The sequence below is a fragment of the Brachionichthys hirsutus genome, chromosome 12 (assembly GCF_040956055.1).
Source record: "Brachionichthys hirsutus isolate HB-005 chromosome 12, CSIRO-AGI_Bhir_v1, whole genome shotgun sequence".
Taxonomy (NCBI): Eukaryota; Metazoa; Chordata; class Actinopteri; order Lophiiformes; family Brachionichthyidae; genus Brachionichthys; species Brachionichthys hirsutus.
In genome coordinates this window covers 1,301,774-1,326,602 of record NC_090908.1, presented here as the reverse complement: position 1 = coordinate 1,326,602, position 24,829 = coordinate 1,301,774, and the positions used below count along the sequence as shown (strand labels likewise).

General features: G+C 45.1%; 2 protein-coding genes across 2 annotated transcripts in view; both read left to right on the top strand.

Annotated features, from left to right (window-relative positions):
* The window catches only part of zmp:0000001200 (dedicator of cytokinesis protein 9), a 36,766-nt gene extending 21,251 nt beyond the window's left edge, over nucleotides 1-15,515 (top strand). The window contains exons 17-54 of the mRNA XM_068746743.1: nucleotides 87-274; nucleotides 385-450; nucleotides 518-610; nucleotides 707-830; nucleotides 913-1,031; nucleotides 1,269-1,355; nucleotides 1,497-1,586; nucleotides 2,031-2,146; nucleotides 2,411-2,480; nucleotides 2,561-2,686; nucleotides 2,768-2,839; nucleotides 3,168-3,314; nucleotides 3,395-3,478; nucleotides 3,578-3,689; nucleotides 4,167-4,345; nucleotides 4,420-4,536; nucleotides 5,098-5,209; nucleotides 5,296-5,429; nucleotides 5,610-5,724; nucleotides 5,803-5,869; nucleotides 5,965-6,012; nucleotides 7,081-7,217; nucleotides 7,889-8,004; nucleotides 8,074-8,211; nucleotides 8,305-8,487; nucleotides 8,800-8,913; nucleotides 8,986-9,201; nucleotides 9,394-9,451; nucleotides 9,649-9,755; nucleotides 10,147-10,269; nucleotides 10,387-10,500; nucleotides 10,801-10,806; nucleotides 11,596-11,742; nucleotides 11,816-12,026; nucleotides 12,437-12,627; nucleotides 12,707-12,807; nucleotides 12,888-13,026; nucleotides 14,503-15,515. Coding sequence (XP_068602844.1) covers nucleotides 87-274; nucleotides 385-450; nucleotides 518-610; nucleotides 707-830; nucleotides 913-1,031; nucleotides 1,269-1,355; nucleotides 1,497-1,586; nucleotides 2,031-2,146; nucleotides 2,411-2,480; nucleotides 2,561-2,686; nucleotides 2,768-2,839; nucleotides 3,168-3,314; nucleotides 3,395-3,478; nucleotides 3,578-3,689; nucleotides 4,167-4,345; nucleotides 4,420-4,536; nucleotides 5,098-5,209; nucleotides 5,296-5,429; nucleotides 5,610-5,724; nucleotides 5,803-5,869; nucleotides 5,965-6,012; nucleotides 7,081-7,217; nucleotides 7,889-8,004; nucleotides 8,074-8,211; nucleotides 8,305-8,487; nucleotides 8,800-8,913; nucleotides 8,986-9,201; nucleotides 9,394-9,451; nucleotides 9,649-9,755; nucleotides 10,147-10,269; nucleotides 10,387-10,500; nucleotides 10,801-10,806; nucleotides 11,596-11,742; nucleotides 11,816-12,026; nucleotides 12,437-12,627; nucleotides 12,707-12,807; nucleotides 12,888-13,026; nucleotides 14,503-14,628 — 4,493 coding nt within the window. The 3' untranslated portion in view covers nucleotides 14,629-15,515. The remainder of the gene's footprint in view (nucleotides 1-86; nucleotides 275-384; nucleotides 451-517; nucleotides 611-706; nucleotides 831-912; nucleotides 1,032-1,268; nucleotides 1,356-1,496; nucleotides 1,587-2,030; nucleotides 2,147-2,410; nucleotides 2,481-2,560; nucleotides 2,687-2,767; nucleotides 2,840-3,167; nucleotides 3,315-3,394; nucleotides 3,479-3,577; nucleotides 3,690-4,166; nucleotides 4,346-4,419; nucleotides 4,537-5,097; nucleotides 5,210-5,295; nucleotides 5,430-5,609; nucleotides 5,725-5,802; nucleotides 5,870-5,964; nucleotides 6,013-7,080; nucleotides 7,218-7,888; nucleotides 8,005-8,073; nucleotides 8,212-8,304; nucleotides 8,488-8,799; nucleotides 8,914-8,985; nucleotides 9,202-9,393; nucleotides 9,452-9,648; nucleotides 9,756-10,146; nucleotides 10,270-10,386; nucleotides 10,501-10,800; nucleotides 10,807-11,595; nucleotides 11,743-11,815; nucleotides 12,027-12,436; nucleotides 12,628-12,706; nucleotides 12,808-12,887; nucleotides 13,027-14,502) is intronic.
* Nucleotides 15,516-17,493: 1,978 nt separating this feature from the next.
* slc15a1a (solute carrier family 15 member 1a) lies at nucleotides 17,494-24,556 on the top strand. Its single transcript, XM_068746744.1, has 21 exons — nucleotides 17,494-17,603; nucleotides 18,059-18,178; nucleotides 18,268-18,367; nucleotides 18,922-19,012; nucleotides 19,100-19,183; nucleotides 19,287-19,369; nucleotides 19,466-19,552; nucleotides 19,658-19,747; nucleotides 19,818-19,862; nucleotides 19,943-19,975; nucleotides 20,062-20,150; nucleotides 20,605-20,686; nucleotides 20,783-20,902; nucleotides 21,016-21,156; nucleotides 21,239-21,285; nucleotides 21,421-21,528; nucleotides 21,618-21,658; nucleotides 23,230-23,300; nucleotides 23,688-23,825; nucleotides 23,971-24,078; nucleotides 24,227-24,556. Exons 1-21 carry the CDS (start codon nucleotides 17,509-17,511, stop codon nucleotides 24,437-24,439), a joined length of 1,986 nt encoding a protein of 661 aa, XP_068602845.1. The 5' UTR covers nucleotides 17,494-17,508; the 3' UTR covers nucleotides 24,440-24,556.
* The last annotated feature ends 273 nt before the right edge of the window (nucleotides 24,557-24,829 follow it).

The following is a 24,829-nucleotide window of genomic DNA, read 5'->3' as shown; positions in this document are numbered from 1 at the left end:
ATGAGAAGGCTGAACGCTGTTCCAGATTGAGCTCATGGTCTGCAGGCTGTTTATTCAGTCTCACTCCCTCCTGCTTCTGTGCATAGATTGCGTTACGTCATCCTACATTCCTGTGAAGCAGCTTGATGCCAGTGAAAAGAGCAGCATCTTCTTTGAAGTGGAGGAATTCGTGCCCTGCATAGCCAAATGCTCTCAGCCATTCACCATCTACAACAATCACCTCTACGTCTACCCCAAGCACTTGAAGTATGACGGCCAAAAGTCGTTTGCAAAGGTATCGCAGCGTAGGAGTGATGATGGCGCTCTTTGCAGAAACACTTCTTAGCCGGTAAACGTTTCCCCCCCCCCCCCCTCTCCTGCTTTCCCCGTCGCGTATGACCTCAGGCTAGAAACATAGCCGTCTGTGTCGAGTTCAGGGACTCGGATGAGGAAGACGCCGTTTCACTCAAGGTAAAATCGGATTGGTTTCGTAGTCGGCCCCGGGCATCAGGAACTAACCGTCCTCGCTGTTTACCAGTGCATCTATGGCCGCCCCGGAGGACCCTTGTTTACCAAGCACACCTTTGCTGCAGTATTACATCACCAACACAACCCTGAGTTCTACGATGAGGTAGGACCCGCCCGTCTGACAGCCTCAAGAGGATTGTGTGTTTAATGCCAGCGCCTGAGACCCTGAGTGATGCTTCTGTGTGCTTTCTGTCCCAAGTATAAGATCGAGCTGCCGACTCAGCTCCATGAGAAGCACCATCTGCTCTTCACCCTCTACCATGTCAGCTGTGAGAGCAACAGCAAAGCCAGCACCAAAAAGAGAGACCTGGTTGAGACTCAGGGTAAAATGCTGAACGTCGGGCTTCGGCACGTTGTCTTTACTGGCAGTCAGCTGGACATCTTGGCTTCTGCGTCTCCTCTCAGTGGGCTACTCCTGGCTCCCCCTGCTGAAGGACGGGCGGGTGATCATGAACGAGAGCCACATCCCCGTGGCGGCCAACCTACCTGCGGGATACCTGAGCTGTCAGGAGGGCGTCTCCAAGGTAGCCGATCCTCATGGGTTCAAGCGGCTTATGCTCCTCAGATTTCACCGTTATGATTCTTTCTTTAGTGCAAAGCTGATATTTATTACTATTTTATTATTGATATTTGCGATCTTATTTTGGAGTGGGAACATTTTAGAATCTGCAGCACAATCTTTGCGTATTCCGATGGACGTAATGACACGAAAAGAGTTTTTACTGAGGTATTGAGCCTCAGATTGTTTATTTGCATTGCAGCATTCGAGCCCTGAAGTCAAGTGGGTCGATGGAGGCAGGCCCCTATTTAAGGTGTCCACTCACCTTGTCTCCACTGTCTACACTCAGGTTGGTTTTGGGTTTTAAGGTGCGCCATTGACTCTGGTTGCTCCCCTGCCTCACTTCTAAACGTGCACTCTGCTTTCATTAGCTTGTAGCTTTGCAGAATAATGTCATCTATGTATTCTGACTACTTTGTTTTTCTTTTAGGATCGACATTTGCACAATTTCTTTCACCACTGCCAGGGCAGTGCTCCTGCCCCCCACGTGCCAGGAGGAGAATTGGTCAAATACCTGAAGGTAAGACGACAAGAACAGGAATATTTGTATTTGCCTCACACACTTAAACTTGGCTCTTTGTATTTGTAAGACATGTGTTGGACTTTATGTCTTCGGTACGCTGCGCTCCTGAGAGATACTTGTGTGCCGATGTGATGCAGGCCGCATTTCAGCGTTTCATCTCTTGTCTGTAAAGATCCTGCCAGTACAGAACCCAGACGTCCGGTCCCGGTCCTGGTCGTACTGGTAGCTCAGTTGCTACTTTTTACCTCCATCCACAGTTCGCTCATCCTCTTTAGGGACTTGGTCTGCCTGATAACTGGGCAGCTTCCGGTGCACATCCTACCATGTTCTGTTCAGCTGAAGCATGAGGCGCTCCGGGTTCCGCTGTTTCTGCTTGACTCTCCTCTTTACACGTCAGTGCAGTCGTTCCACACGTCCGTCTATGTGATGCTGTATCCTCAGAGTCTGCATGCCATGGAGAGTCATGTCATGATCAAGTTCCTGCCCACCACCCTGAATCAGCTGTTTAGGGTGCTAACCAGTGCCACCCAGGAGGACGTAGCGGTCAACGTCACCAGGTGAGCTTCCTGAAGGTGACGCTTGACTTAAAAATTACATTTCCTACTTTTATTCTCTAAAGTTTTTTTTTAATAATTATTATTTTATTTAGAGAACAAAATAGAGTAGATGTAAAGTAGATCTTCTCACATGCAGATATGGGATGGAACAGTCACACAGAGCTTTGCTCAGAACAGCTTGGAGTTGCAGAAGAGATAATAAATAATGGAGGAGCATGCGCGGCCGTGTGGATCCACTTCCTCACCCACGTTTTTATTTTCCAGGGTCATGATTCACATCGTCGCCCAGTGCCATGAGGAGGGCTTGGAGCACTACCTGAGGTCCTACATGAAGGTAACCTTCCCGCGGCGCACCTAGCGCTCCAGACTGGGTTTGCACGCAAGGATGCTAACGGCCCGAATGTGTGCTGCAAGTTCGTATTCAGGACCGAGCCGTACGCTTCCAGCAGCACCCGGACGGTGCACGAGGAGCTGGCTAAAGCCATGACCGCCATCCTGAGGCCTTCCACTGACTTCCTCACGTGCAACAAGCTCCTCAAGGTGACGTGTTTATACCCTGGAAAGGGTTTCAGGGAGCGTCGTTAAATACCGCTCGCGTATTGACGTTTGTCTCGTCCGCAGTATTCCTGGTATTTCTTTGAAGCCTTAGTCAAATCCATGGCTCAGTACCTGATACAAAGCTGTAAGGTGAAGGTACGTCTGCCTCAGAGGTGCCTGTTCCCGTCCGCTCCGTCGCTGTTTCTGTTATCAAACTGTTTAACTGCAGTTTCAGATTAAAAGTACAAACTGCTAGAAGTATTGTGTGGCATGAGGATGAATATACAGAAGCAGGTATTCACGAGTTAGTCGTGTGCCCTCGTGAATATTCCCTGTGCATGTTGGATTGAATGTCGCTCATTGTCTCCTGGGGATGAACTATGTCACTATTTTTCTGCACCTGCCACCAGACCTTTGAAACCGTGTGCGTGTTTTCTTTAACTATATAACGATAGTTATACAATACTCTTGCTCTCCTCGTCAGCTGTCCAGGAATCAGCGCTTTTCAGCATCCTTCCATCACACCGCGGAGACGCTGGTCAACATGATGATGCCACACATCACACAGAAGTACAAAGACAACCTGGACGCTGCCAGGAACGCCAACCACAGCCTGGCTGTCTTTGTCAAGGTGAGGAGTAGCACTCGATGTGCTTCACATGTTTAATCACCATGGAAACGACACCGCTGCGTCTGCCTGTCTTCCTGTAGCGCTGCTTCAACCTGATGGACAGAGGCTTCGTGTTCAAGCAGATCAACAACTACGTTAGCTGTTTTATGCCTGGAGACCCAAAGGTGACCTGAAAATGTCTCGACCGCCGAGGCTTGACCGTTTTGCTCGTAGATGTCGAGTCGTGATGTTAATTTTGTTGTTGTTGTTGTTTCTACATTCAGACGCTGTTTGAGTTCAGGTTTGAGTTCCTCCGTGTGGCGTGTAACCACGAGCATTACGTCCCTTTGAACCTGCCCATGCCATTTGGAAAGGGACGGATACTGAGGTTTCAAGGTACGAAGGTCCAGACGTCTCGAGCCTGCTGCTGTTTCCTGTCTAAAATTATAACCAAACTAAACAGGTTCTTCTTATTCTCCGACCCCTGCTTATCAAGAGTGCCATTGAGTGTGTTAACAGTGTTTATGTTGTTTCTTCCGTTCCTCCGGTGCCTTTGTTGTCTCCATATTGTACGCTGAATTCATAAAATACTCCGGTAGGACCTGCTGGCATGCCATCCTCTAAACGAGCGCACCGATCGTCCGGCCAATCAGCGGCTTCCGCTCATCCCAGCTGATTTCATGTTGCAGACATGTGAAAAGATGATTTCATATGAAGTGGTGCATGTGACCATAAGCTGCCGTCAGCGCTCCAGAAATGTGTTCATTTCTCTGTATTGATGGGTTTTTGAGTTTACTTAACTTTGTCAGCTTGACATGTTTGCGTCTCTTGTGGTTAATCTCTTCATCCTCCTCCTCTTCCTCCCCCGCGCAGACCTCCAGCTGGATTACTCCTTGACAGACGACTTCTGCAGGAACCACTTCCTGGTGGGGCTCCTGCTCAGGGAGGTCAGCGCAGCTCTGCAGGAGTTCAGGGAGATTCGCCAAATTTCCATCCAGGTCCTGAAGAGCCTGATGATAAAACACACCTACGACGACCGCTACACCTCCAAAGTAAGGAAGGCCTCCTCACGTTCTCTATTCCCCGCTGAACTACTGCTGAGCTGGCCGATCTGTTTGCGTTTCAGAGCCAGCAGGCCCGGCTGGCCACGCTGTACCTGCCCTTGTTCGGTCTGCTCCAAGAGAACGTCAACAGGTTGAACGTGAAGGAAGCTTCCCCGTTGCCCATCAACCAGCTCAACACGGTGAGGAGGCCTTCTAGTGGCTTCAGGGTAACATCCATCGACCGCCGGATTTCATTCAGGTCGGCGAAGAGAGCAAAGCCTAAGGTCACCACGCAATTCATAGAGAAGGAAGCATATGTTAAATATGTTAATGAGATAAAAAGAGAATTGGGGTGGAGGAACGCAAAGGTCTTCTATTAAATGATTGTTATTATTGATTCTGCATCTATTCATGCATGCATTGTATAATTTGTATATAATAAGTTGTTTTCTATAACCAAATATTTATAAACATTATTTAACACTATATTTTGAGGTAGTAACTGTCCAACTTAGGCAAGATCTTACTTACTCAACTTAAACTGTCCGGATTCTTTCTTGAAATACATTTAAAATATTTTCAACTATCACCATTTCAACGGGTGAACGGCAAAAAAACTCCCGTCACAAGATCTAATCTGTTAATTTAAACGGATGACCTGAGACTGTAATTGTGGATGTGAGATTAATCCGCAGTGGCGTGTTACAGCATGTAACATTTAGTATTTGGGTTTGTGCTGTTTTCTCACGCTTTTATCTCAGAATGGAAGAGAAGATTCCCTCCTCGCCAGCGCCTTGACGACGCCTCCCAGGTCCAGCACCTTTCTGGACACCAGCTTGCACAAAGATGTTTTTGGAGTCATCTCTGGAAGCTGTGAGCCGAAAGCCGCTTCCGAAAATGAAGCTGAGAGAAATGTTATTTCCCCGTTGCTAAGAGACTGTTTGTTCTTTTCTTGACAGCTTCCACTCACGCGTCGTCGACTCCCAACATCAACTCCGTGCGCCACTCCGACTCTCGAGGCTCACTCATCAGCACGGATTCTGGCAACAGCCTGCCTGAGAAGAGCAACGACAAGGCCAGCTCTCTGGACAAGGTACCGCAAGATGCCCTGGAAGTTATCTCAAATGAGAGAAGCCAAAGGGCTTCTTCGGTCCCCTGAGATTTGGAAGATTGAAATTTAAATTGCGTGGAGAAATTCTTGTTTAGAATGGCATTTGCTTGCTGCAGTGGTCGATTCTTCTGTTTGTGCCTAAATGGACTCTTTGTCTCTCAGAGCCAGCCGGCCTCGGGCCTGGGCAGTGCCCTGCTGCGCTGCGATAAGCTGGACCAGGTGGAGATCAAGAGCCTCCTCATGTGCTTCTTGCATGTCCTCAAAAGCATGTCTGAAGGTAACGTGCCGTTCCGTCTGAATGTCTGCCGCTGTGACCCGCCGCTCTTTGACGCGTGTTGAACCCTTTGTCCTGCAGACGCTCTGTTCACGTACTGGAACAAGGCCTCGCCGGCCGAGCTGATGGACTTCTTCACTCTCGTGGAGTAAGACATCTCGGATCGCCGTCCCGACAAGCCTCAAATCACCAGCGCAGATTCGGGTTCTAATGTCGCCTTTTTTTCACTGGATTTCTCCTCAGAGTGTGTCTCCATCAGTTCCGATACATGGGGAAGAGATATATCGCAAGGTAACGTGGACTTCAGTGACATTTAAGCCCTACGTTTCAAATTCATTCAAATAAATAATAAGAACATTTAAAATACATTTACGCTTCAGCCTTTAAAATGGGGTTAAAATGCACCTATACGTGCAGAACCTCGCCATCATGAACAGAGAAATACTTTCTGCAGTGCATCTCTGCCCATCAAACGTACCGTCTGTCAGTGATGGAGCTTTTTAATCATCTGTGATGTTTGACATGAACAGCTGTTTGGGGTCCTCTGCTCCCTCTGGCGTTCGCTCTCTAACCTCCCACCACTGTTTCTATCTCTACTCACCAAACGCTGGCAAGTGTAACGTAATGAAATCAAACCTGGCTCCTGCCCGTCTTGCTGGGGTAAGACTGAAGGTGGAACTGAACCTGAAGGCATGATTTCCATCTCGTGCTTGCATGCATGGCATTTGTTGTGCGTTTCTGTAATGCATGCCACGCACGTTATGTGAGACCTCTTTGCTGTGTAAAGGTCACCCAAACTGTTTAAAGAAGGCTTTCCAGCTGTTTTCTCTCTCGGGGCTTTTATGTTATGCTGTGTAAAAGCTTCAGCGGGGCTTTGATGAACTGATCTCAGTACAGTCTGCAGACTGCAACACAAACGATACTGAATCATCCGATGTTGTCGCTCCGGCTGCAGTTGCTATGCTACAATGGCTTGAATTGGGGGCTGTTTACTCAATGACTAACTTCCAAAGATGCTCCTTTCTTACAAAGTCCGGTTACGCTGACCTGGAACACGCCAGCCTTTCTTATCGGATCTGATTTCCCTTCCTTTTTGAAATATCTTGCTCATGAGATAAATAATTATAAATAAATTGCCCTGTTTTCCATTAAAAAACTTTACATTCTGTTTTACTTCTATTTTACACAGCACCACATTGTTCTTTTTAAATCAAGTTGATTTTTCCGCTCCGGATATTTGAGTGATATTTACACAATCTCTGTTTGTAAATTGGTGTATTTTTCAACCTAACTTGCTTAATGCCTCTCGCTGTGCTGCTAATCAGCCATTGGTCTAACATTGTCCTGTTTCCTCATCAGGAACCAGGATGGGGCAGGACCTGTAGCACATGAACGCAAGTCTCAGACTCTGCCTGTGTCCCGTAACAGGGCGGGAATGATGCATGCCCGCTTGCAGCAGCTCAGCAGCCTGGATAACTCGTACACATTTAACCACAGTAAGTGCCCCATGCTGTAACGTCCATTAAATACCCTCTGAGCAGAGGAACCCCGGCAGATCCTCGTGCTCTCCAACGTAACGCTCATCACCCTCGGCCTGTTTTCCAGCAGAGGACGATGTTCATCAGCAATAAATTCATTTCAATTCCATTCAGTTGAATTGGGGGCCCAGGAAGCGTTGATCCCGTCTAAAGGGTTAAACTTTGCGCTCTGTTAATGGCATCATTTAATACAGTTTCCTCTGTTTTCAGTGTAAGTATTCTTGGATTATCTGTAGCCCATGGTAAGAATGTATCAGGTTGGCAGGCAGTTTGTGGATTCAGAGCATCCCTGATTTAACTGAACGTTAGCTCATCCCTCTGGCCAGCTCATCTGCTTTGAATTTCATTTTTCATATCACCCTTTGAGGAAGAGCCAGAATAAAATGGTTTCATTCCAAAATAACTAAATGCTTCTTGTACGTTTAAGGGAAATTCTGTTTGAAATTGATCAACGGAAATCAGTCATTTAAAAATGACAATCTTTGAAGTTGTGCCTTCGTGGGTTGTAACCACTTATTTGGCTTAACGTTGTTTTTTTTCGCTTTGGAATGAAACTTTATTCTCTTCAATTTAATTTTCTTCTCATTTTAAATGTGATGTGTGACGGACTGCGGCGTTGTCTTCTCCAGCCTACAGTCACTCGGATGCAGACGTGTTGAATCAGTCGCTGCTGGAGGCGAACATTGCCACCGAGGTGTGTCTGACTGTCCTGGACACACTCGGCATCTTCATCATGGGATTCAAGGTACCGAACGCAGCCCATCAGACGCGCTGACGGGACGTGAGCCGCTGATGATAAAGGGTGTCTCCTCAGACGCAGCTGTGCTCGGATCACGGCCACAGTCCGCTGATGAAGAAGGTCTTTGAGGTCCACCTCTGTTTCCTTCGGATCAATCAGTCTGAGACGGCCCTCAAGCAGGTCTTCACGTCACTGCGTACGTTCATATACAAGGTGAGAAGGCCGCTGGCGTCCAGGCCAGCTGGGCTCAGTCTCTTTGTCTTTCGGGTTTGCTCCAGCTGATCGGTTGTCTTCTTCGCCCTTTAGTTTCCCTGCACGTTTTTTGAAGGCCGAGCCGACATGTGCGCCGCTTTCTGCTACGAGATCTTGAAATGTTGTAACTCCAAGCTGAGCTCCATCCGAAGCGACGCGGCGCATCTTCTCTACTTCCTGATGAAGAGCAACTTCGACTACACGGGTCGCAAGTCTTTCGTTCGGACGCACCTCCAGGTGGGATCGTCTTCTCGCGTTCTCTCCTTTACAGGTCACCTAATTTAATGAAAACGTTTTGGACTTCTGGAGACGCCATTTCCCGTTTAACAGTATTTCTACCCATCACCAGTTATTGAATAAAATGGTGTGCACACACTTACACACACATCTGTGTGTAAGTCATTGCATTGATACGGCAGGTAACACTTACCTTTAATGTCTCCTTTTCTTTTACCGAAAGGGTCAGAAGAAAAGAAAATAAGAAATGTGTGATTCAAAGATTTGGTATTTATCTCGACATGAAGTCTCTCCCTACTTCCCTTTCTTTAGGTGGTGATTGCCGTCAGCCAGTTGATCGCTGATGTGATTGGTATCGGCAGCACTCGCTTCCAGCAGTCGCTGTCGATAATCAACAACTGTGCCAACAGTGACAAAACCATTAAGGTCAGGAAAGTTCCGCTTCACCTCTCAAAGGCATCAACACCGTGCTCGACTGTTCTGCCTCGTCCTCAACAGAACACCGCTTTCCCGTCCGATGTGAAAGACCTGACCAAACGCATCCGGACCGTTTTGATGGCCACGGCTCAGATGAAGGAGCACGAGAGAGATCCAGAGATGCTGGTGGACCTGCAGTACAGCCTGGCCAAGTCCTACGCCAGCACACCTGAGCTACGCAAGACGTGGCTGGACAGCATGGCCCGGATCCATGTGAAGAACGGAGACCTGTCAGAGGTCCGTGATGAGAACTGGGGAGGGTCTGAGACTCTCTTCACGTCTGTCTGTGCAATATCAGCTCTTAATATCTGACGGGATCTGCTTCATACTTGCCTTTGGAGGGTACATTTTAGTTGTTTTCTGTGGGGACTGATGCGTAACATTAAAACCTACTGTGCATCTGACCCGGCTCATTCCCGTTCTTTACAGGCGGCCATGTGTTATGTCCACGTTGCAGCGCTCGTAGCGGAATACCTGCGGAGAAAAGGTGCTTCATTACAGCGTTTTCACGTGCATGCCTCACAGCCGTCTGCTGTGTATGTGCCGCTTAGCCATACTTATCACTCGATCAACATTTAGATGTTGTGTTGGGGGTCTTGTAAAAACAACTCCATAAACATTCTTATTTTGTATGACGACTGCGTTGGCTGTTAAATTGTTCTCTCGTCTTTTGATGTCGTGCAGGAATGATCAAGCAGGGCTGCTCAGCGTTCCGCGTCGTAACTCCGAATATCGATGAAGAGGCCGCGATGATGGAGGACGTCGGCATGCAGGATGTGCATTTCAACGAAGTATTTACGTTTCTAACCAGTAACTGTTTCATTGTGCATAAGCCTCTGCCGAATGACTGTGATTTAACGTTAATGTACGTATTAAGGCTTTTATTGCATCAGTCTGTTCTCCAATAGTTCCTTAAGTAAATTCCATTTAAATAATCTCTGTATTTTATCGATAACAAGCGTAATGTTATAATGACATGTTGTTATTGTGTATTTTTAGTAACAAACCTCAGTGATATTTAATATAAAGAAAAACGGAAGCGTTTTTGTACCCAAGATGACGATGTTCCTTTCCAGTGCAGTCTGGCTCTGATGCTGTGAGAGGCCATCTTGTGCTCGTCGACCAGAGATGTGTATTCACATTTTGTAACGACGGAGCTGATCCCGTCTCGTGTTCCCTCAGGACGTCCTAATGGAGCTCTTGGAGGCGTGTGCAGACGGCCTGTGGAAAGCTGAGCGCTACGAGCTCATCTCTGACATCTACAAGCTCATAATCCCCATTTATGAGAAGCGCAGGGACTTTGAGGTGCGATGAGGAATGGAATGTTGTCCCAGGAATCCACGCTAATTCAGCCTCGGTTGGGATGCTAGCGTGTCAGACTTCCGAATGGATGTTACATCTGGTTTGTATTTGTTTGCACAGAAACTGGCCCACCTGTACGACACGCTGCATCGGGCCTACAGTAAAGTGAGCGAGGTCATGCACTCGGGGAAGAGGCTGCTCGGCACCTACTTCAGAGTGGCTTTCTTTGGGCAGGTACATTTAGCGCTCAAAAAAAAAAAAGCATATTCTGAAAGTGTTTCCAGTTGAATTTTACAAATTGACATATTGTGTAATTGATTTCCGCACTAAGTGTATTTAAACTTCTGAAAAGTTTATTTTAATAAAAAAAGAAGCGCATGAGTAATTTAGTCGCTGCTGTTGCAAAGTAATTGGCGTTGCATTCTGGGACTGCTGATGAAGATGTCTGTAGCATGGCCACGTGCACATGCTGTGGTATTCCATGGTGTTGTACTCCACTCTAATACCCTTCTCTGCTTGTTCTGCTCTTTAAAGGCAGCGGTAAGTTGCACAGTAGTATTCCGAGCAGCCTAACTCCTTGTGTTGTTGATGTAATCCTGATTCAACTCACAGCAGAAATCAGCCGTTGCAGCTTCTTTCTGTTTCTCAGGCCGCGTCGCATGGCGTTCCTTCATTACACCATTCCTGTTTTTGTGTTTGTCAGTCTGCTATTGACACTCACTGTTGTCCTAACATGTTTTTTTTTTGCCTCTGGCTGCGTGCTTTGAGTCTTTGTCTATTTGAGGAGTTTCTCTAATTGCTCATTTTACTGTTTACTGGCTAAACGGGTAAATCAATATGAAAGCTGCACTGTGTGAAGTCTGCGTTGTCGTCCCTGGCCAATGCAGGCAGCGCAGTGTTTTATGTTCCGGCCCTTTAACGCCTCTAGTCCAGCCTCAGTGTTGTCCTCGCCATAGTAGAAAAGCATTCATCTGCATGGCGTCACCCATCAGTTCATGAGACCTTTTCCCATTTACACACGAGGCAGGCTAATCTAAATGCTCCCACTGACGGTGTGAAGTCTGAAAACTCCTGCGGTCTGTTTCAGATCCTTTAATTGACAGGAGGGAATGTTCCAGCGTTGTTTTGCTGCACTTTGACTTTCGGTAGATGGAAGGTTGTTTGTTTAGAGTCTAAAAATCCTGGTCCAACACTGGGAGTATATTATCTTTTAATTTTAACAACTTCCCAATCACTAGTTGTGATCAGATTGGAATGGAGTTCATCTCATCTGCAATAAAAATAAATAAATGACATCACCTTGATTGATTTTAACTCGTGTTTCTTTAGGGCTTCTTTGAAGACGAAGACGGTAAAGAGTACATTTACAAAGAACCCAAATTCACCCCTCTGTCAGAGATATCTCAGCGGCTCCTGAAACTCTACTCTGAGAAGTTTGGCCAAGAGAACGTGAAGATGATTCAGGATTCTGGAAGGGTAAGATACTTCTACGGTCATGATGATGCAAGCTTTACAAAACGTTTTGCATTGATCGATGCATTATTTGTAGATTAACCCCAAAGACCTGGACTCCAAGTATGCGTACATCCAAGTGACGCATGTGACCCCTTACCTGGAGGAGAAGGAACTCGCAGACAGGAAGACGGACTTCGAGAAGAGCCACAACATCCGCCGCTTTGTGTTCGAAATGCCTTTCACCATATCGGGCAAAAAGCAAGGCGGGGTGAACGAGCAGTGCAAACGCAGGACGATACTGACCGGTACGTTGTTCTGCATCATGTAGGACATAATGAAACACAGAATACGCAACGAGAACAACCTCATAACCCTAACCCTGCATCAGAGGCAGAGATATCCAGATGTTAAGCTTTGAATGTGCTTCACATATGACCCCCCCCCCCCCCCCCACCTAATACCTGTAGTTTAAGGTTACACATGATGTGGAGGGCTGCCTCGTGTTACTCGGTAGAAATGTCATGACTCTTGATTACATTCTGAACACGTCAGCTGTTTGTCAAGGTCCTCGCCTAACCCTGGCCAGTCATCTAGTTTCATGGTCCAAAGGTTCAACCGGCCATTCTTATCTTTATGATAAAGCGTTTCAATCAGACGAGCGTATTCCGATCTGCAATCAGTTCACCTCTGTCCTCGTGCTGCTCCCCTCTCGCAGCCACACATTGTTTCCCCTACGTAAAGAAGCGCATTGCGGTGATGTATCAGCACCACACTGATCTGAGCCCCATCGAGGTGGCCATTGATGAGATGAGCAAGAAGGTGGCTGAGATCAAGCAGCTCTGCTCCACCAGTGAGGTGGACATGATTCGCCTGCAGCTCAAACTGCAGGGCAGCATCAGTGTTCAGGTACCTGCTGGCATGCATGGGCAAACGCGGGGCATGGCTCAGGAAAAAGAGACTAACCCCCCCCACCCCCCGCCCGCAGGTTAACGCGGGGCCGCTCGCCTATGCCCGAGCCTTTCTGGACGATTCAAGCGCCAAGAAGTATCCTGATAACAAAGTCAAGCAGCTGAAAGAGGTCTTCAGGTGAGAGTCCTCCAGCTTGTGGCTGCAAACGTTTTGATCAGGTTCGCTCTTCTGACATCGTGACTCTGTTTTTTGAGCAGGCATTTCGTGGAGGCTTGTGGTCACGGCTTGGGCATTAATGAGCGACTGATTAAAGAGGACCAGCAGGAATACCACGATGAGATGAAAGCTAACTACAGAGACCTGGCCCGAGAGCTTTCCATCATCATGCATGAGCAGGTAACCAAAGCAGCGGCGTGATCCCGGCTGTACCAGCGTTACCGACGACGACGGCGTTCCAGTTGAGCCGTTTATTGAGTGTTTGATGACTTGGCTGATAACAGGCTGATAACACCGTTCTCTCTCTCTCCCTTGTGCCGACGTAAGCAGATTGGATGGTAATGCAAGAAGAACCATTACACAATAAAGTCCGAGCTCTTAATTGTTGGTGCAGCCAGATGCAAACATCACTGATCACATAAATCAGTTTTTAAAATTCCATCAATCTGTCCTATGCTGGGATTGGCTGAAACTCAAACTTCAATGCATTCTGGTCTATTGCAGCATTAAAAAAAAGTACCTGTAATTACTAACATCCATCTAATGACCATAAAAGCACTGAATAGATTGGCCGGTCATATCCACGACACGCCTTATCTTTATAACACTGTAATAAATAAGAGTCTCACTCATGGTACGCACCTCCGCCGTTCAGAACGATTCCTTCCCCTGATCACAAAAACAACCAACAGCTTGTTTGTTCAAATGGTGGCTTAAACAACCATGATTTATCTGAATCGCCTATTAATTCTGTGTCAATCAACCATTTCTGTTTCTAAAATGCACATTTAAATCCGCGGGCGGATTCTCCCTCTACTGTTTACACCCTGACGCAGCAGCTGGCTCTTCCAACAACCGTTTGTGTACTTGCATCTCTTGTGGATTGCTGGCATGTATTTCAACTGCATACATGTACACTGTGCATGTATAAATATGTATGTACATGTATGCATTCCTGTGTATCTGTACACATTTTGCATATGAATGAGCATGCACAAATACATTGTGTGTTGTTTTTGTTTATACGGTAGGTTTGACCCAAATGCTTTGAAGCGTCACTGTTACCATGGTAATTAGTATCCTCATCAGCATTGAAATGTTAAGCTTTTTTGTTCTTTGCATAGCCTGTGCTGAAAAAAAGCTGATAAACTGTAACTTCTCTTCCTCCATTAGTGTTGGGGTGCAGCCCTCCTTTTCTGCTCTATGCATCTTTCAACAGTTTTGAATAAATACTGATTTTTTGCAGAGAGTTGATGCAAAGATGGGCAAGATTGATGGCACCGTCATGTCTAAATTTTTGTTTTTTTTAAATAGCCAGAGGCTGATTTTCTAATATTTGCGCAATTACTGGAAACAGGACGAAGCAGTTAGCCTAGCTCTGTCTGGGAACAGCAGATTGGGTTTATTACAAACTCTGAATCTGAAGATCAATTTCTCACAGGCAGGGCCAAGCTAGCGGTTTCAAGTTTTTATGGACAGTCAGACATCTATTGGTGTCTTTATTTCTACAGAGGCAGGTTAGTGGCATCAATCTCTCTGTATGAAGGCAAATATCATCCAAAGCGTGCATCTGTTCCTCACAGTAAGAATATGATGTTATTATATTAAGGTGGTGTATAATAATATATATTGTGAATATGTCATTGCTCCTTTCAGATCAGTCCTGTGGAGGATGGCATGAAGAGTGCCCTTCCAGACTCGCTACACATCTTTAATGCCATTAGTGGCACCCCAACCAGTGCGATCATCCAGGGCCTCCCCAGCTCCTCCTCGGTGGTATGATGGTGGCCTGGAGGCTCGCCCGCAGGCCAGCCAGCGATGCTACTTCTGAACCTCAAACGTACTTCTCTTCCCTCGGCATGAAGGGAAACGTACCGAAGCACGGACGACTCTGACTGCTACTCTCAGGCGGCTGTGCCCAACGCGCTGGACCTGTTTGCTGTGCACACCAGGCACAGGAACTGTGTTGGATGGGGCCAAATTAGATTCCTGAGGCAAGCAGGAGACGTGGCAGGTTTGTTCCTGCGGTGAGACGTGACGTCTGCTTCCGGCTGTTTCTACCTGAAATGGCCGGGCAGTGGTTTCTATGGTAATATGCATGTAATTACTTCACAGCACCGAAAGCCCGTTGTGTTTTTTATGAGTGCTCCACACTGTACAGTATTCCACTTTTATAAACCACTGTATTGGTGTCTTCGTGAACAGTATCTGCTGCAGTCTTCGTCACCCATCCTCTTGTACATGAAGTTATATTTCTACAAAAATGTTAACCTGCAGAAGAGCCTCTCGCGACTCATGTTAGCTTTCAAGTTTAAGTCATTTAGTCTGGGAGGCTTTTTAACTATTTAAAGCCACTGCATACTAAAAGTGTACTGCAAGTTGTTTATTACTGTTTATAGAGAAAGTGTGCAATATTTGCAAATGAACATGCTGTGTGAGGCTCATACACTGTAAAGATGACGTTCACCTTCTGGCCAAAGGGAGTGTGGAACCAGACACTACGCCTACTGTGGAAGTTAAATGAAGCTTTTACCGTTCTAGTGTTGATTCAAAGTTTTTATATTTGAGAAGCTCTGTTCTTTTTTTATTTCTTTTATTTAACGCAAAGTTTCTGTTCTGCTGTAAACAGAATTGTTCTTAATGCTTTTCTTTTAAATAAAACTAATTTCTCTTCACTTGTACTCACAAGCTCTTTTATATTTGCATTTATTCCAGTTTATTTACGCACTTGTGTCTGAAAGATTGTTGTGATCATGAGAGTTAATCCCTTTTGTGAGGCAGGTGCTGAATATAGATGTGTTCTATCTCATGTTTACGGCCATCATAAAAGCAGTACAGCCAGCGTTGTGGAAGACCAATCAAAAGTCAGAGACACGCCCACAAGTCAGGAAAACAAATGACACATGAAGCTGGATAATTAACTTATTGCTGTGTAGAAATTCTAATGAATACCAACCTGCAGTAGAAAGTACACCGTTCCACTCAAAACATGGCAGGTGAGTTTATTATTTATTTAACCAGGTAAGTTAATTGAGAATTAATTGTTTCTCTATAACAACCTGGACCTAAGTTGCAGGTTTTTTAAATAATTCATGATGTATTTTGGAAAACTTGTTGCATTTGCGACACCAAATGACGATGTTGTTTTTTTAAAGCTCTTAACACTCGGTTTACCAGAATTCTGCAACTACTAGAACCCTACCCACTAACCCTACCACAGCAATTATTTTGACTGCTGGGACATTGTTTGTATATAATCTGGATTATTGTTATCATGATCTAAGAAAAAATTGGTGGAATAGGTAAAATGAAAACTATAATGATAGTGTTTTATTTATTTAATTGACACATGACGTCTCTGCAATGACGCATGCCAACTCGAACCGCAACAATTATCTCTGTGAAAAACAAAACGAATGTATGCTGCTTTAAAAACAGGTTTGTCGCATCATTTGACCTGAACAATGATAATAATTATTAGCCATTATAAACATTCTAAACAGCTTAGTCTCATTTGACCTTTACAATGATAATTATTAACTATTATGAACATTCCAAAATGATCTGCTGTTGCGATGCCAATTTGCTTTGCTTATTGTTCACAATCAGGTAACCTGCACCCCCCCATGTGCAGCTCCCACGCACCACAGTTGCCCTGCACCCCCCATGTGCAGCTCCCACCCACCACAGTTGCCCTGCACCCCCCATGTGCAGCTCCCATGCACCACCTTGTGACATTTGACACAAGAGTCCTTTTTTCTAACAATTTATTTGCACTTGGCACTTTTGTTTTTTGAAATATTTATGATAAAACAATGTTATAATAATAAATACACACATTTAGGAAAAGTCAGGATCCTATTGGTACTTTATGACGTTGAAAATTTGGAAAGCAGTCAAAATGACTGCCTTGCTAGTTCTAGTGTTAGATAATGTGGAAGCAGCAGCTTGTAGTCTCCAATTATGAAAATGAGCTATTTAATCTTGTTTCACTTTATATGCAGAAAAAAAGGATCCAAAGCAAACGAGGGGAAGAGGGAAGGTACGTAATGAAATTCAGCAAAATTAAAACAAACTACAATTGTATTCCCTGGAATAGAATATATAGAGTTTATTAAGTATATGCAGTTTGTATTTAAACCATGCACAGTATTCAAATGTGCTGCTTCTTTGAAGACGTGAACATTTTGACAGCAATAGTCTGAACGAAGGATAAAGTATGTAAATATATAAACGTATTTAGAGACCAAAAAATGAAGAGGACGAAAGAACAGGATAACAGAACTGTGTCCTTGTTGATGTAATCCTCTTCTTAGAACGTGGTAACACTGCCTCTTTTCATGATCTACATATATTCTGTGCCCTGTCTTTACTCCAACAGAGCAGCGTGGTGTGTGGTTACCCCCTCAGCATCTTCTTCATCGTTGTGAACGAGTTCTGTGAGAGGTTTTCCTATTATGGCATGCGGGGTGAGAGCATTTCCTTCCTTCCAAAACTAATATCAAGCGTTTTGCCGCTTGATTTGCAGAACTGTTTCTTGTAGATAGCAAAACATTTCTGAGCTGATTCTCTTCAATTCCCCCCCCCCCCCCCCCCACACACACACACACCACAGCCGTCCTGGTGCTGTATTTCAGGTATTTCTTGAAATGGGACGATGACATGGCCACATCCATCTATCACACTTTTGTGGCCCTGTGCTACCTGACTCCTATCCTGGGAGCCATTGTGGCAGACTCCTGGCTGGGAAAGTTTAAGTGAGTGGCTGCCTCCAGTGTCATTGATTTAAAGTACAAAGGTGATAATTATTTTACTATTGGAGATGTGTAAATTACGGTGGTGTAAAGATATCGAGTACTTTTATTCGAGACCTGCACATTAATTTATTTACTTTTTCTTCTTTCTGTTTCTACTTTAAGATGGAAATGTTAATGCATGTTATGCAACATTCCATAGAGAGAGTTACTCTGTTACTTTTATTAATTCTTCATTGATTTAAAAAAAGATACCCTCCAAAAATGTTTTATAAAGTTTTTATATTACACACTGATTTAAATGTATTTACTTTAACAAATACCTTTGATATTGTTACTGCTTTTTGCTGATGACACGTTACTATTTTTACTGAAGTCCAGTACTTGTAATCCTTTTTATTTGTTATGTTGGAAATGTAACTTCTCTCATGATGATTATTCCCTGCTTCCTTTTAAAGGACGATCATCTACTTGTCCATTGTCTACACAATCGGCCAGGTAGCGATGTCTGTCAGTGCAATACATGACATCACAGACACCGATAGAGATGGGACCCCTAATAACATGACCTTTCATGTGTAAGTTTCATAGAGATATTACTATAACAAAGCCTACGGGTGTTTTGCACCTCCTCAGTACTCACGCTCGCGGTCCTCTCCTCACTTAGTGCCTTGTCCATGGTGGGTCTCTTCCTCATCGCTCTGGGCACTGGGGGCATCAAACCTTGTGTTGCCGCCTTTGGTGGAGACCAGTTTAATGACAATCAGGTTAGAATATTACATTTCTGCTCCTACCCTACAATACAGTTCAACTTCAAACCTCCCAAAACACTGACAACAAAACGAGAGTTTTCATGTTGAGGTCAGCGGATTAGAGACAGTCGCAAGGTAAAGCTGACACTGAAGTCAATGCAGCTACTGGACAAATGTCTATTTTAATCTGATGCTGCTGCTAAATTAAGCTTTACGGGAAAACACCATCAATTTTACAAATCTAAGTCTCAGGGCTAATGCATATGAAAAAACATTATATAGCCTCTGTGGTCTCAGAGGGAAGTGCATAAACATTTCCCCAGTTGGTATCATGAGAAAGAGCATTGATCGCAGGGGTGTGGAATTCACTTGGCAGCCGTCTAGCCTGCTTCTTTGTTTGAGGCTATGTTAGCCTCAACTCGTTCTACACATCTGCCATCCCTGGAACCCGTGCATGCGCTCTCGTCAGAGAGATCAGTCACTCTGGAGTTGGCTGAGCATTCGGTACAGCAGTGCAATGCGTACAGGCTCCACAAGATGAATGAAAACGGAGTCCTTTCTCTGTGCAGGAGTCACAAAGGAGAACCTTCTTCTCTGTATTCTACTTGTGCATTAACGGTGGGAGTCTCCTGTCTACGATCATCACTCCAGTCCTTAGAGGTAGAGTAGAACACGATGCTCGTAATGAACTGGGATCGTCTTTGACCGTGAGTGATATCTAAGCTTGATGCTTGCTTGCATCTGCAGCGCAGGAGTGCGGTATCCACAGTCAGCAGGAATGCTACCCTCTGGCCTTTGGTGTCCCTGCAGTACTAATGGTGGTTGCACTTGGTGCGTGGAGCCGTCACTCGGTGCAGCACACATGTAAATACGCTATCTGAATTGCACATCGTACACTGATATTGATGATGGGCCTGTGATGTTTTTTTTACAGTGGTGTTTGTGGCTGGAAGCCCGATGTACTATAGAGCTGAACCGCAGGGAAATATCATGAATGATGTGTGTAAATGTATCGGGGTGAGTCTTTGCATCGACGCATTCTGCATTAAGTTTTAACAAGTACTACTCGGGGCTTTTCTAAAAACATATTTCTGTCTCATGTCTCTCATTCAGTTTGCCCTCAAAAACCGTTTCAAGTACAGAAGCAGTCGGTACCCGAAGAGGCAGCACTGGATGGACTGGGCCGAGGACAAATATGATGCAAGCTGTCTCTTCATTTAACTCTCTCGAGTTAAAAACAACAACAACAACTACAAACTACTTCATCAGTCAAATAACAACGCTTGCATATTGTCTTTGTTATAGAAACTCCTCATTGCTCAAATAAAAATGGTGCTGAAGGTCCTCTTTTTGTACACGCCACTCCCGATGTTCTGGACTCTGTTTGACCAGAAGGTAAAATCAATGTGCACTTCCATAAGAAAGGCATGAAGGCGCTGTACTAACCGCTGCACCTCTATTAAAGGGCTCTAGGTGGACTCTACAAGCCACCACCATGGATGGAGACTTTGTAAGTTTGGTAATAGGACATGCTTATCAGGGAAAAATCATTTCTTTATGCCTTAATTTCTTTATGTTCTGTATCTGCAGGGTCTTCTTGTTATTCAGCCTGATCAGATGCAGGTAAATTAAAATAGTAAAAACTTGTTTGCTTAGACTGATTTTTTCTTTCTGCATTGCACCTTCACTGTGTCATTAATGTTTTTAAGATGGTCAATCCCATCCTGATCCTGACTCTGGTGCCCATCATGGACAGCCTCATCTATCCGCTGATCGAGAAATGTGGTCTGAACTTCACGTAAGTACTGCTGTAAGCTCTGGGGCCGTGCACAGTATCGACCAGTCTGTGTACAACATAGGCCAGTCCTTCACAGGATCCTCAAGTCAACTCACGGGAATAACATTTTGTTTTGGGAGAGGCAGGGTTTTGTTTTTATAAAAATCCCCAGTCTCTTCGGAATTCCTTAATTTTTTTTGCATGTTTTCAAAGTGCACTAAATGGACTGAAAGATTGACACCTCTAAGGATGAAATGATACTGGTTGTCTCATCTAAGATATCAAAAAAGCAATTGAAAACTGTGTAATAAAAAAAAGAACCCTCAGCTCCAAAGGCTGATGTAATTCTGTAAAACAACATTCTGCACTGAAAACTCTCAAAGATACAGATTTCAACGTGAGACCATGTGACAGTCATAAAAGCAGCAAGTGTCTATTTATATATCAGTGGCTGTGCTAAATGCTAATTCAACAGGCCTTTGAGGAGAATGACGGTGGGGATGATTCTGGCATCAATAGCGTTTGTCTGTGCTGCTCTGGTTCAGCTGGAAATTGATGTAAGTATAAAACACCATTTATGGTTCAGGTCGGCGCACCACAGTACAAGTTCAGCGCAGTGACGGCGGCGCGTCTGTGTTTTCACAACCTTTTAGAAAACATTGCCCGTCTTCCCATCGGCCTCCCAGACGCAGCTGAAGCTACTGAACATGGGCAGCACTCCGGTGACGGTTGATCTGCCTGGCAGTGAACCTCTGACACTTCCTGCAAACATGGTACTGCGTATCCTCAGTGACAGAAGTATTTGCTACTCGCTTTCTGAAAAGCGCTCGCATTCTGCCCGTGTTCTCTCTCAGTGCACAACTTTAACGGCGTCTTTGTTTTGAAGGCCAGCGATGAATTCTTCACGTTTGACACAGAAAGTCTTAACATTTCAATCGGTGACTCGGGAGTGAGAAATATTCCTTTGAGCGAGGGACAGCGACAAACACTTCTGATTCCTTCCAACACTTCTGATGAATGGCTACTGGTGAGTTAAAGCACAGAATGATGACAATAGAGTCGCCAGGGAACGTTTAAGGATTAAAATTACCAGCGTCTTATTTCCTCAGACTCCTGATTTAACTTTGAAACCAGAAAAGGGCAGAAATGCGATCCGGTGAGTTGAATCAAAAATACTGAGAGTCCTAGAGTTGCAGCTTTAAACTTGCTCTTCAGAGCCACTCGTTAAAATGAAGCAACCCCGGTGTGTGTGTTGGTGTGTCTAAATGCTATCAATATATTCCCATTTCAGATTTATAAATGGAATGAACAAAATAGTGAACGTAACCACTGCTGCCTTTGAAGTTGGAGAAATCGAAGCATTTACTTATTCCAATAACACAATAATAAAAAATGGAAAGTAAGGAATTTGTTTCACCTTCTGTAAGTCACTATATCTAGAATTTTCAATGTGGTTCATTAAAGTCATTTCCTTTTTTTTTTATTCAGGGTCACCTTCAACATCCAGAGTGAATCGCAGTCATGTCAGTCCATTTTTTATTATTGTGTTATTGGAATAAGTAAATGCTTCGATTTCTCCAACTTCAGCTCTTCGAGGTGTTGACCGACATCTTCAACACCTCATTGTCCCAGGGCTCAGTGCCGACGTGTCTGAAGACAGCCACCATCATCCCTGTCCCCAAGACCTCCACAGTATCATGCCTGAACGACTATCGGCCGGTTGCTCTGACTCCGATAGTCATGAAGTGCTTTGAGCGGCTGGTGATGGGGCACATTAAGGACAGCGTCGATGACAGCGTGGACCCCCATCAGTATGCGTACCGGAGGAACCGCTCCACCGACGATGCGATCGCTTCAGTGGTTCACGAGGCCCTGAGTCACCTGGAGACCAGAGATGCTTATGCCAGGCTGCTGTTTCTGGACTTCAGCTCGGCATTTAACACCATCATCCCGCAGACTCTGGTCAACAAACTGGTGACACTGGGGCTGAGCCCATCGATGTGCAACTGGGTTCTGGACTTCCTGACGAACAGGCCGCAGACTGTGAGAATCCGCAACATCTCCTCCGCCCCCATCATCCTCAACACCGGCTCCCCTCAAGGATGCGTTCTGAGCCCTCTGCTGTTCACCCTGCTGACGTATGACTGCAAAGCCAAGTACCCGAGCAGTCATATCGTCAAGTTCGCAGACGACACAGCAGTGGTGGGACGCATCCTCAACAACGACGAGTCGGAGTACATGCAGGAGGTGGAACATCTGGTGCGGTGGTGCAGAGATAATAACCTCTGCATCAATGTGAAGAAAACAAAGGAGATGATTGTGGATTACAGGAAAGGAGGCTACACCCCCCCTCCCCTCCACATCGGAGGAGCGGCTGTCGAGGTGGTCCAGAGCATCAGGTACCTGGGCGTGCACATCGCTAGCGACCTGACATGGAGGACTAACTCAGCCGCCTTAGTGAAGAAGGCCCACCAGCGCCTCTACTTTCTGAGGAGGCTGAGGCGAGCAGGTATGGGCTCCCCTGTCCTTGCGTCCTTCTACAGGTGTGCGGTGGAGAGTGTCCTCTCATCCTGCATCACGGTGTGGTACGGCAGCTGCTCTGCTGCAGACAGGAAGGCCCTGCAGCGGGTGGTTAAATCGGCCCAAAGGACTTCGGAGAGCAGCCTACCCACCGTGAGTGACATTTACAGCAGGAGGTGCAGGAAAAAGGCAACCTGCATCATGAAGGACCCCACCCACCCTGCACACGGACTATTTTCCCCCCTCCCATCTGGGAGGAGGCTGCGCAGCATCAGGGCCAGGACCACCAGGTTCAAAAACAGTTTCTTCCCTGATGCTGTGAGGGTTGTGAACAGAGGATAACTCGGAGGCCAAATGCACTGCTTCCGTGTTGGACCCAAACGGGGATCGTGCAATCACTGTCACTTTGTGCAATCACTGTCACTTTGCCACTTGTCACTTTTTAATTTTGTGTATATATTTACTTTTAGTTGAATGAATGTGTGTTGCGCGCCTCGAGCTGGGACCTGAGTGCTGTTTTTCGTTTGTGCATGAGAGTGTATGAATGACATTAAAGATTTCTTGATTCTTGATTCTCTTGACATCCGGGAGTTTGGGTTTGGAAGTTCATATTCCTTCTTTATCCCAAGCACATTAGTCTTTGGGTCGAGTGTAAGTTTGCCATCGGACTCGCAACATCACAAGTATTGGTCCGATGTGAATAAGGCCATTTCATTTAGTGTGACAGCCAACCAATTAAATGGAATGTGTGAGTAATCTCCTAAAGAAAACCCTGTTTTATTGAATTTCTTATGGGATATTTTATTAGATTAAATCAATAAATCTTCTAAAAGCATGTGACTTGATCCCAGGAAGTATTGTCCTTGCGTATCTTATTCCTCTTTGCATTTGAGAACAAATCCTATTGACGGTAGAGTCGCGTGTGAGAAGACGTTATTTTGCTTGCGCTGACCCGTAATATTGATCAGCCTAGATTGTTGTTTTTATAAATGCTGACTCCTAATATGAGATGTATTTATTTCTGTTCATTAGCCTCAGTGTCAGAAGGCTATTACTGTAATAGAATACATCAAGCCCAACTCGGTTAACATGGCCCTCCAGATCCCGCAGTACTTCTTCATCACTGCTGGTGAAGTGATGTTTTCCGTTACTGGTCTGGCGTTTTCCTACTCGCAGGTAAAACAGCACGAATTCCCACACCTCATTTCCATGTTTTACAGTGAAGTAGAGGTCAGAAAGGACATTTGGTTTTAATTTAAGGGTATAATGGTGATTGTTTTTTAGCTTTATTACATTTGTGTCCTCCTTTTGTGTCCCTCAGGCTCCTAATAACATGAAAGCTGTGCTGCAAGCAGGCTGGCTGCTGACTGTTGCTGTTGGCAACTTCATTGTGTTGATTGTGGCTGAGCTTGCAAAGATTCCCAAACAGGTACTAAGGAGTTCTCCAACTAAATAAACCTGCATTTACAGGAGCTGAAGATGAAAACGCCCCTTGTGGGGAATGTAAGACGTTGCTTCTGTGTCAGAGCAACAACATGATGATGTATTAATATCATGCTTTTCCTCTCTCCTCAAAGTGGGCAGAGTACATCTTGTTTGCCTCTTTGCTGTTGGCCGTGTGCTTTATCTTCTCCATTATGGCACATTTCTACACTTATATCGACCCAGTAGAAATCGAAGCCCAGTTCAAGAAGAATTCTGACGATGATGACAGCGATGAAGATGATATAACTCAACTAAAGGAGTTAGGTGGCGAGATGGGTGAAAAAGCCAAACAGACCAAAATGTGAACAGCTCAAAAATGTGAACGCTTCAAAAGGCAATAGTAATACGATATATAATATAATTATAATAATGCATTTATATCTGTGGATTTAAAGTGATAGGAGGTGCATTTGTTGTATTGTCTGTGTGTATTTGTGTGTAAGATTGCTTTAGGTATGTTGAGATGTTGAAACCTTTTTATTTAGTACAACAATTATAATTTGATTATTTTCCAACGCGTGTTATTGAATGTAATTGCTCTTTTGTATTAAAACTTGCCCCCATGTAAGACTGAAGAGTGCCGTTTTTGCTATACATATGTTTAGCTCGCTGTTCGGTGATCATGGCAGCTTGTCAGGCCATCAGTGGAGTTGTGTACTCCATAAACGATCACTGTATTTCCTCCGCCATGTGAT

What these genes read in the sequence shown, in the direction of transcription:
- slc15a1a (XM_068746744.1), top strand. Translation starts at nt 17,509, where the DNA reads ATGGCCACATCCATCTATCACACTTTTGTGGCCCTGTGCTACCTGACT. An exon ending in AAATGTGGTCTGAACTTCAC is followed by an intron (nt 20,151 to 20,604) that starts GTAAGTACTGCT and finishes CTAATTCAACAG; the next exon opens with GCCTTTGAGGAGAATGACGG. An exon ending in TGGTTCAGCTGGAAATTGAT is followed by an intron (nt 20,687 to 20,782) that starts GTAAGTATAAAA and finishes ACAACCTTTTAG; the next exon opens with AAAACATTGCCCGTCTTCCC.